This window comes from Scophthalmus maximus, chromosome 11 (genome assembly GCF_022379125.1).
Source record: "Scophthalmus maximus strain ysfricsl-2021 chromosome 11, ASM2237912v1, whole genome shotgun sequence".
NCBI lineage: Eukaryota > Metazoa > Chordata > Actinopteri > Pleuronectiformes > Scophthalmidae > Scophthalmus > Scophthalmus maximus.
In genome coordinates, this window is record NC_061525.1 from 24220958 (window position 1) to 24232500 (window position 11543).

Here is an 11543-nt window from a genome sequence, read left to right on the forward strand (position 1 = left end):
AAATGTGTTTCTAGTTGTGGTTGAAACCCGACCCTGAACATCCTGCATCTGCAGACGTGTCACCCTGAGGTCACGACTGCAGCGGTGGTCTCGAACGTGAGCGTCAGTCGCGCCGCTGCTCCGTCACTACTTCATTAACCTTCCCCTCGTACTCACATCCGCTGACGAGATCTAATCTCATCGTGAGCGACAGGCGCCTCTCAGCTCAGCAACACGTAGGTGTGAGCTCTATATTTAGCAGCTGGTGTCTGTACGTTATAATCCGGACGCGTGATCCATCTGTTCCTCCTCCGAACGTAGAGACGAGCGCAACAATCGTCATCGTCGTTACCTCGACCTGCTCGGAGCCGCTTCCTGTCACAAGCTGCTCATCCGTCGTCGTGATTACCGACTGCATTAAAACATCTTTAAGTGACAAAGCATCAGTTTTCCTGAGGCCCTGTGTGTGTGTGTGTGTGTGTGTGTGTGCGTGTGTGTGTGTGTCCAGTTACTGTACACTGGCATTACGGCTGTAATAACATAATCCCAGAGATTTGGCCTGACAGCAAGACAGTATGCTGCCGATTTCAACTGACAGTAGGGAATTATCGTCAGCGCGCACTTCACAGACGGCGAGACATGTGTTACCGTCGTCGCTGCCGTGACGACGGTAACATGTGGCCCGTGGACCCCGAGGGGGGTCGCCCGCAGCTCGGTTTGAGGACAAGTTTGGGCCAAAATGATGTCGATTCAGATCTTTGATGGTTTTTCTCTGCGGCTGATCAGGCGTCAAACAAACTCCCGTCATCTCCCAACTTAGTTTGCGTCACCGGTTTGGGATGAGATTTAAAATGGAGGCCTCTGGTCTGTGTCAACGCTCCCCGGCCCCTCACGGAGAACACGTGTTCACCTTTAATTAGTTGTACCACTTGATTTACTTACAAATTACTAAATAGATACTTGTGTTTCTTCCACGTTGTCGATGATCTATCGCCCTCCCCAGAGTTTTCCTTTGCGTGGGTTAGGGTTGACCCCCAGGTCGGGAACCAGCGCTGCTGGATGATACGTACAGATCTACTCTGATGCAAAGAAATCTCATATTATTCCACCCGTTACGTAAAAGGATGAGATTATCGATACACAGATTAATGAGCACCCAATGGTGTTCGAGCGTCAGAGCCCCGCCCCCCTCCCTCCTCCAGCCGCCCGTCTGCACGCAACACGTCAATCATCCAGATAAAAATAGAAAACTCCCACAATGACTTTGCAGTTTAGTTGTTAGATTTTAGTCTTTATTGAACTATTTTTTTTTTTTCTTTTCTTTTGACAATTTGCTAGCGGACATGTGAAAACTTGGAACCAACAAAACATCATCATCATCATCATCATCATCATTATTATCATTATTATTATTATGTTTTAATTACAGCATATCATCAGACTGCGGTAACGGTGAGAAGATGTTAAAAAAAAAAAACAAAGAAAAGAGAGAATCCAAACCGAACGGGGGGAAAAAGAAGAGAAAAAAATCATTTTGACTTCAATAACAATATTGGATGGTGTTTTTTCTTTTCTTTTTTTCCATTTAATGTCATGTACACAATATAACAGTCTAAAAAACATTGAACACACAGAGCTGGAGACGTTGAAGTGTTGGTCGGGGGAGTGGCCGTCCTCAGGGCGGTTTATACACCGGAGCAACGTGGTCCTGCTGTACACTGTCAAATATCTACTGGGGGGGGGGGAGGAGGGGGAGGGGGGGGGGGGGAACTACAAACCAAAATGGCCGTCGATATAAAACTAAGTCTTTTTTTTGTCCTTTTTTTGTTCTTTTCAATCCACCAATCAGGAGTCGGCAGAGACGGAGAGCAGAGTTCATGTCGTTCAACAAGGGGGGGGGGGGCTCGATTTTTTTGTTTATACATTTCTGCGTTTTTCTTTTCTCTCGTAGACAATATAAAATCTCACAGACAAGCAAAGAAAAGAAGTAAAAACACTGGATGTACACGTCTGTCTGTACGTACGCATGTGTCGGACGACGGGGGGGCTGATGGGGGGGCGGGGAGAAGCATTGAATTATTGCTTTCTGAGTAATTATTTATTTTTCACTTCTCATCTACGTGAATCGCATCTCTCTCGCTCTCTCAGTCTCTCTCTCTCTCACCGTGGTGACACGTGATCACTCCGCTTATTCGGGAGGAGGAAGAAGAAGAAGGGGGATGGAGGGGAGGAGGGGGGTGAGGGTGGGCGGGGCTCAGAGCTCCTTGCTCAGCGAATCCCGGGCAGTTTTAATCCTCTTTGTGTGGCCTCACACGTTTCCCGCCTTTTTGTCTGGTAAATGATAACAGAAGAGATTGAAAAAAAGTATTAAAAAATAGAGTGATAATAATAATAATGATAATAATCACAGAAACAGTCACATGTCAAGAGGCTCATGTGTCGTGTCAGATGTTGGAGTTGAGTCAAGTTATTTCTGTGACGCGACAACAACAAACAGAGACACACAGCGTCGTCATGACGCCCGACAGGAAGTGTCTCTCCGTCTCCCTCCTCGTCCGGAACCTGAACTTCTGTCCTTCGTGAGAGAAGAGTTTTCCCTAAACGAACCCGAGAGACAGAGAGAAGCTCCGTGATGTTGATGGACTCAGATCTGCTGATGTCCGCTCAACCCGGACCCTTCCACCGCAAACAGACAACTAACTACAACTTGCTACTAGGGCCTATGAACCATACTGCAATATATTATAGTTGTATCGCGATACACAATATATATATACATATATACGTGTATATGTATATATACATATATATCGCAATATGTTTTATAAATCTCCTCTAAAGCACAGTTCAACCCGTTGATGCAGACTAGAAGTGCCTTCAACCTACGTCTGTATTAAAACATTCTCTAATCTTAATCATATTCATGAACAGTTTCTATTGGGACACGAAAGTCTTATGGCGGCACCTTCACAACATTCTACGTGACAATTTGTAGTCGCGGTATTCACAATATTGTCATTTAATACATCTCATGTGCAACAAGCCGCAATACATCAATGCTTGTTGCGATACATTGAATATATTGTATTAATGTGTGATATATTGCCCCACCCCTACGTGACACAGCTCGTTACTTCCTGCAGGCCAGAAGACGATGGACGAGGTTGGTGGTTTTTATCCATTTTATCCACGATACAAAAAAGCGCCGATTCCTTAAGAGTTTGCGTTTGCACTCGTTGAACCGCTGAATCATTTCTGTTCCTCAGTCTGACAATCTGTTCCACGATAACAAGTTGAACTGCACAGTGTGTAATTTTCTGCCACTAGGGGGCGTCTCTATCGGAACAATCGCAAACAAAGTTTTCAAGGAGTGTGTGGACGTGAGGAAGCAGCGTGGGGCGACGGGAGTTGTAGTTCATTAGGATTCCTTCAGTGTTCCTGCGGTTCAGGAGCTGAATTCTCCTCAGAGGCGAAACAAACTCCAGTCAAAACTCAGACTCTCTAACGGTTCTCTGATCACATATAGATATACTCATATAGACTCATACAGAGTCAAAAACCATCGAGATCGGGGAAAAAAAGTCACAGAGGGGATGTGACGCCCCCCACAGGCGAGCACATGAAACGCACCCTGACACTACACATTTCTCCAGGTTTGAACATATGACGTGAGAACAGAACTCAGCTACAGATACAAACAGAGCTGGAAGTTATTTTAATGCGGAAGAAGTCATTTTCCTGAGGTAATTCATATTTTGGGCTCAGTCTGCATCGGAGCGGAAGACGACGAGGAAGAGAAGAAGACAACTCGTTGTCGAGGACGAGGTGATCGTTAACGGCGATGTTGAGAATCAAATGTGCAAAACTCGATTCATTAATCATTTTAATAGTCAACAGTCCCTGTTACAGGAAGTCACAGTTTGAGACGTGGTCAAGTTTGATAAACGTCAGATGGGAGACGCCGCCTAACAATATTTCATTCATTTCACTCGTGTCACCTGCAGTTTAAGTATTAAGTCTGTTTTTGTGTGACAGAAATGAAAGGAGCTCACGCCCCCTGAAGGACAGTGTAGGAACTGCAGGCGACTTCCCCAGCTGATCTGATCTGGTTCATATCAAACAGTTTCCAACCTCCGTGTTATCGTCCAATGGATTTGTTGTTTGTTTGTTTGTGAACTTGACAAGATGCTGAAATCATGAATCGGTGGATACGAACAGCAGCTTCTCTCTCTCTCTCCTCAGACACTCGCAGGTTATTTACAGGTGAACAAACTTATTTTACAGCGACACTACATTTTATTTCAAGTGATTTAGGAATAAATGTGTTTATCTTTCCCTCATGCAATCACTCTTTCTCTACAGTCGGTGTATGTCCACCTCCTTCTCGAGTGTCGGAGACTGAGAGACGTGAACGAACTTGTGCGACGGTGTAAACTTTTAAAATTTGGCACATTTCACAGTTAACGCGTTAGCGTGTGTGTGTTAGCGTGTGTTGCTACATGCGTGTCGTCAGTATCTCGCGTCGGCGTCGTCGCAACCGTTCAAGCCGTTGTCGACGCACAGCTCTCGCTCTAATAGGCCGGTGGCTGCTGACATCACGTTCTGAACGATGGCGACCGCCGCCTCTCGAAGGTCCCTCTTCCTCATCTCCTCCTCCTCCTCCTCCTCCTCCTCCTCCCTCTCTCCCTGGTCACATGACTCTGCGTCGTCACGACAACCTCCGTTCTGTGGAGACCCTTCCTGGCCCCCTTGCCCCTCCCCCTCCTCGCTACAGGCTAATGCTAGCTCAGGCCGTGTGCTGCTAGCGTGCGTCAGTGCCGCTGCTTGTTGTTGTTGTCTGTCGTCAGTTTCTCCGTCTCTGCCGCTGCCGCGGATGTTTTGTGGCTCGCCGGCGTCCCGCCCGCCGCGCTCTAACTCACCGCTGTTCACAGCCGCCGTGGCGTTGATGATCTTGGTGTTGGCCTCCTCCTTCACTCCCCCAGCCTCCTTGGTCTTCTTCACCGGGCTGCTCGCCGTCGTCTTCTCCTGCTCCTCCTCCTCCTGGTGATTGTGTGAGGCGTTCTCCTCCGCCGTGCCGTTGGAGCAGCCGTTCTCCCCGTTGGTCACCGGAGCCGCTGCCGGCGTCTTCGCCGCCTCGCCGCCCTCCGCCGGCGTCTTCTCGGACGCCGCCGCCGCGTCTTTGTCGTTGGTCTCCTCGGCCGTCGCTGTGGCGGCCTCGTCGTTGGCGCCTCCTTCCTCGGCTGCCTCAGCTCCCTCCACGGCGGCGGCCTCCTCCTCCTCCTCCTTGGCGCCCTCGCCCTGGTCCACGCTGGTGGATTTGCCCTTTCGCAGGATGAAGTTCTTCAGGGAAACCGCGCGGTTGAAATGCGTGCGCTTGGCCTTGGCCGACTTGCCCTCCTCGGCGGCTCCTTCCTCACCTGCAGGGAAGAAGAAGGGAAGCGTCTGCGTGAAGGAATCTGATTCTCACTGATCAGCACCCTCCGGAAAATCTGCCATTCAAGGGGAGCGGCATGTTCCCCTGCAGAATAATTGATCCGCAAAAGGATTGAAATCGTTAATTAAGGACTTTCACTAACACAGCAATTAAGACGACTTTATTTGAAGCTGCTTTGATCGATGTTGGGACACAAGGTGTAAAAGTCCAATATTGACTCTGAGGCGGCAGAGACGTCTGTCAGCAGATTGACTTGATTTAAAAAAAAGAAGCTATTATAAAACTCAATGTGGGAATCAGGCTGAAAAAGGACCAGTTACTATGACAACAACAACAACAACAACTCTCTATTTTTTTTATCTATTTTGGTGCAAAATCAGCATCAGGGAAGTCGCCTAAAAAAGTTCCTTCCCTGTCGTTTCACATCAGACGTTGAATATTTCATCGGGGAGGATGTTCGACTACGTTAGCTCCTCCAGAGTTAGCATTGACGCTAACGTGCCTGTGAACAGCTCGATACCGACGTTGCAAGCTGCTCAAGTGGACGCGTGTTGACTGAAAGTCACCGCGCTGCTTCTTCAGCACGAGATAAAACAAGTTTAAAAAATCTGGAGTTGATGAAAACTAAAGTGACTGTCGACCTGGAGGTCGAGGCCACTTTCGAATGGGTCAGAAGATAAGTCGGGATGTTGAGACATGATTAATGGGGAAGGGATGAAGAAAAAGTAATTCATATTTTCTTCCTTTTCTTTCTGAAATATTGGATCGTTTGCACTTTGAAACCGTCGGAGTGACAGAAAGAGAATTTGCAGATTCAAGGTCACGAGACGAATCTGGCGAATGGACCGTGTGTTCGTCTCACCTGAGGCGGCAGCTGCTGCTGTGGCGGCGGCGGCGGCGTCCTCCTCCGCGCTGGCGGCGCACTCCGTGTTGGCTCGTTTGGACTTGGGGATGACGCGCTTCTTGAACGAGGTCCAGATCTCGTTGGCGTGTTGCGTCACCGTCCCGCCTCCGGCTGCCGCTGCCTTCTCCTCCTCGCCTCCCTCCGCCTTCTCCTTGTCCTCGCCCCCCTCCTCTGCCTTGGCCTCCTCTGCTCCTCCCTCTGCCTTGGCCTCGTCTCCGGCCTCGTCTCCTCCTACTGCCGCCGCCGCCTCCTCGGGCTTGGCGTTGTCAGCAGAGTCTTTGTCGGAGCCCTTGGCCTTGCCGCTGATGCCGACCATGGACGTGTCCCTCTTCAGGCCCTGGAAGGTCCAGGAGCGTTTCAGCTTCCACCTCTTCTGGCCCGACTCCTTGGAGTCCAGCGTGGACGAGTCTCCGCCGCCTCCTTCTGCCTCCGCCGCCTCCTCCTTAGCGTCCTCCGCTCCTCCCGAGCTCTTCTTGTGCGCCTTCTGAGCCATGAGCTTCTTGAAGGAGTGCCAGCGCTTCATGTGCTTGGTGGCTGCCGAGGAGGACGAGGTCTTCTGCTCCTCCTCCGCTTCTGCCTCCGCTCCCCCCGCTGCTCCTTCCTCCTCCACGGCGGCGTCTGCGGTGGCGTTAAGTGCTTCGGGATCTTCAAGCCGGTCCAGGGACTTGGATCGGACCTTGACTGGTTTCTGGGGTTCCGCGGCGGCGCCGTCCTTCTTCTCGGTGCTGCGATGGGAGAAGATCCTCGCCACCGGTTTCCTGATCAGATCTCGGACGCTGGATTTCCCCTCCGACGGTTTTCCCTTGTCTTTCTTCTCCTCCTCCTTCTCGCCGTTCTCCGGAGCCTTCTCTATGGCTGCCTCTCCCTCGGCTCCTCCCTCGGCTCCGCCCTCAGCGGCCGCAGCCTCCTCTCCCTTCTCGCCCTCGGCTCCTCCCTCGGTGGCGCTCTCCTCTCCTCCTCCGGCGGCTGCGCTCTGCTCTTTCTTCTTCCTCCCTCCCATCACCTTCCCCAGGCCGCTCTTGTTGAGGAACGAGTCCAGGAACGAGGTCTTGGGCTCGGCAGAGGAGGCGTTCTCCGAGCTCTGAGGCGCTGCCGCCTCCTCTCCGCCCGCCGCTGCTCCTCCCTCCTCGTTTCCATCCGCAGCCGCCGCCGCGTCGTTGTTCACAGTCTCTTTGTTGTCGACCACCTCGCTGTTGACGGCGGCGCCGTCTTTGTCGACCACCTCGCTGTTGACGGCGGCGCCGTCTTTGTCGACCACCTCGCTGTTCACAGTCTCTGAGTTGGCGTTGGCGTTTTGCGCCGGTTGCTCCGCCTCTGTGGGCTTGCTCTCGGGGGTTTTCCCGTCCTCCTGGACCACTGGTGCAGCGCTGGCCTCCGTCGCCGCCATTTCAGAAAGGGAAAACAAAGGATAACAACTAAAAAGGTGTCTTCCGTCCTTCCCTGACCTTCTACCCTCCTCTTCCTCTCTCTCTCGCTCTCTGGTGTTTCGTTCCTCCCGCTGTGGCGGCGCTCTCAGGTCATGGAGAGCACGGTGGAGAACAGTGGCGAGGAGGAAAGATACTCAGCATCCTACTAGTCCTCGGAACTCCTGCAGAGAAGAGAGAGACAGGGAGGAAGAGACACAGATGGTTAATGGACTGAATCGACACCGTAGACAAGCGAGTGTAACATCATCAGAGGATCTCAGCGGGAAAAGCGATGCAATTACGTTTTCCTAATCGCTCGCACTTCCACAGACATGGCAGCCCGAGTGAGATCCGACGAGGGACGAACACTCGGCCTGCAACTCGTCAACTCAACGGAAAGAAGCGATAAACAAAGGAAAACGTTCATCAGCTGCTTCGGAACCCAGAATCCTCTCAACAGGCCTTTGGCTTTGTGTTAGGAACTGTTCCACCTGGACAAAGATCCTCAAGACCAACAGACGACGTGATGTCGAGGTGCAGATGAATGAGTCAGACTGTTTGAATAGTTTCTGGAAAATAGTGAAACTGTCGGTTTGTCTTCCTCCAACGAGGAAGTTTGTTAAGTGGTCTGCACCCGGACGTTCCTCAGCACCGTGATAGGGTTGTTCAGGTTCTCTGAGTGTTGAGGAAAGAAGCTTCAATACTTCCTCTCCTGTCTCCTTCATCAGAGACACACTCGAGCTTCCTATGAGAGGAAGGAGAAACAGACCCACAATTCATTGCGGCAGCGATATTTAACGTGACGCGTCATGAACGAACGTAAACGATTCAATCAGAAGAAGAAGAAGAAGAAGAAGAGTATGAATATGATCCAGATCTCAGTTACTGTACATATGAATCATAACATGTGATGTCATGGTGATAAATATGATAGATTATTGTTTTTATTTCAATTCCATCCTTGGTAATGAATCAATATGTTTCACCGTGTCGTTTCATGTTTAACATGAATCAACCTGATGAGAAGAAGATGAGTTTTTTTGTAGTTCATCCTCAGTAACGTGTAGTTTCTCATCAACAACATCCACCGTCACACGACGACACAGTTCAGTGTCAGTGGAGTCGGGTTCTCTCCTCCCACGTCCTGTGATTCCTCCTCCACACCTTCCCTTCATCTCGTGACGTCTTCCACTGAGGTGGAGGACGAGGCGATCAGGAAGGACTTCCTACACTGTCGTCAGTTGCTCAGGAAACAATGTTTGGATCAGACAGGCGGCTCTGAGTGTCCGACGCTGCTCGGTGGGAATTCACTGAATGAACCGAACGAATCAATGAATCTGTGAGTCACACACTCGACAGTCACTCGCTCTCGAGCGAGAACGAAGGTGAACGAGTGAGTCAGACGCTCAGGTGGAGACGGGAGGGCGAGCGAGGGAGAGAGAGAGAGAGAGAACATCACATGCTCCAGATAATCTCACTACAACGGACCGATCAGCTGGATGACTGGCGGCCATGTTGGCTCGCTGACTGACAGGTTAGTGTGTTCAGTGACACACACACACACACACACACACACAACTGCCTTGATCGGCCAATAAAAACACAGAACTGTCCGTCGATAAATTTGAACTAGACTCTAAACATCGTCAAACACATTTTTTTAAAAAAGCCTGTTATTAATCTAGATCTCATCACCTACTTCATGTCTGTCTCTGTCTCAAAGGACCGACCACTAAACATGACAAGAGTCAGGACAGACATTTCCTCAACATTAGTAACTTCACTAGTTTCACACAAAGACGACTGTCGGGCCTCAATCATCTTGTCAATCAATCTCTTGACATCATGTTACGTCACGAGCTTCTCCTGCAAACGGAACCAGAACCAGAGGCCGATTCGACCCTCGGGTCTCTCCGACTGTCCAGTGGTGATGGGATCAACCAACGTGCCACGACATGAGACTTCTCACCTTCAAACTCGTGTCCACGGTGTGGAGGTGAGTTCTTCACCCTTCTCCAGCAAACTCTCCACAGGAAGTTCAACTGAGGCTCCGTGTGGACCCCCCCCCCACCCCCAACCGCTCCAACGTTTACCGTAACACGCCCAACAAACTAGTTCCGCTCCATCGGAGCTCCGCCTTAAAGTCTGTGATTCTACTGCTGAAAGGGGGAAACTGGACGTTTGGATGAATGCTGCGTTCCATAATACCTCGGAACTCGGACCCTGGAAGTGGCGGCGTCGTTCCAGTTGCAACTTACGACTCGGGGGTCGTAATTCCAAATTCCGAGATTGTGCTGGAACGATAAACCCGTTCGCAGGTATAATATAATATACAGTATAATAATGGAACGCAGGATTAGCCGGAAGAAGCAATGGGGCTGATGGGATACGTAGTCTTGCAGCTGGGGCGCAGGACTCTGACGTATATAAATGATCATCAGTCGCATTCAAGCCCTCGTCACACGAGTTCGCACCATGTGCGTTGAGTCCATTAGCGCCGGGTAGATCTAGAATTTTAAATGTGGTGTCCGTGGCGATGAGTTTTTACATCAAGCGGCAGCGACTGGTTTGTCAAAGAGGGGAACAACGCCGGAGACGGGCACAACAAGGACGTGTCCAGAAACACAGGACTGTAGAGACGTCTGCGCAGTAATCCATCGGTACCGGTCCGGCCCATTCACCCTCCCCACAAATCCCCAGTCAGTGTCACCTGTCAATCACGACGTCTCACCCCGTTTTTATGGCATCAAATAACTAATGAGAACCAAACTTGGTTTACAGTCATTAACCAGGATTTATATATATTAATCTGACGGATACGTGATGTGAATGTGAGGTCGTGGTGATTCTCCCTCCAGCGTTTTCGTCTTTGTTTCAGTTTTTCTGTATATATATATTTTGGGGGGGGGGGGGGGGGGGCGATGGTGGATGTGAGGCTGAAGCCCCGAGGTGTTGGAACAGCATCAAACAGAGGAGGACGACAAAATGGTGGGAGGAGGAGGAGGGGGGGGGGGGGCAGACATGGGCTGATTGCGAATCATCTCTCTGTTTCTATTCGTCCGTCCGTCTGTGTCACTGTCTGGTTTTTCCTCTCGTCTTTCCGCCTCCTCCTCTTTTCGTCTGCCTCACTTTTCCTCTCGTCTCTCTCTCTGTGCGCCTCGTTTGCCTCATCTCTCCATCCCTGCCTCGGTTCACCTCCCTCTCTCTCTGTCCTCACACCTCCCTCGCCATCTCTCATTGACTTGTTCATTTCCCTCTCTCATCCCTCCGTTTGACTCTAATCGTTCCATTCACCTTCCTTCCGTCTGTCACCTTCATTCTTTTGATTATTTCTGTCTTGTTTTCTATCGCTCCATCGCTCTTCCTCTTCCTGCTCCTTCACTTTCCTTGTCCGTCCGTCTCTGTCTTCTCCGTCACAACCATCCAACGTTTCAACGGTTGACAGTTCCAGTAACAGTTTTTCTTTACACCTAAGAGTCCGAACCAACGCCGGGGTTCTGTCACGTTGTTCACGTTTGATCCGGTCGGTTCTGGTTTCACGTTGTCGCGTCGTGACGCACTAAAGAACGTCACGTGACCAACCTACGTCCTGTCGTCACCTACGTGGGCTGCGTTTCCCTGATACTCGACTCTGATTGGTTGTCGCGCTCTCGTCCTCTCAGAAAATATCGTATGAGCGATATTCAAGTTGACCTTTTATTGTTTCCTTGGACCAAATTACACACTTCTGTTTCCTGGTTCTGTTTCTTCTTCTTTGACAGCTCGCTGAATCAACTTCCTGTCATTAGTCCAAAAGTCAAAAGCATCCCCCGAAACAATA

At 50.3% G+C, this 11543-nt stretch overlaps 1 protein-coding gene across 1 annotated transcript in view; it reads right to left on the reverse strand.

Moving 5' to 3' along the window:
• Positions 1-1242: 1242 nt before the first annotated feature.
• The window catches only part of si:ch211-137a8.4 (apolipoprotein B receptor), a 26956-nt gene continuing 16655 nt past the window's right edge, over positions 1243-11543 (reverse strand). The window contains exons 2-4 of the mRNA XM_035621898.2: positions 6276-7905; positions 4899-5396; positions 1243-2310 (exon numbers count right to left, since the gene is read on the reverse strand). Coding sequence (XP_035477791.2) covers positions 2288-2310; positions 4899-5396; positions 6276-7704 — 1950 coding nt within the window. The 5' untranslated portion in view covers positions 7705-7905 and the 3' untranslated portion in view covers positions 1243-2287. The remainder of the gene's footprint in view (positions 2311-4898; positions 5397-6275; positions 7906-11543) is intronic.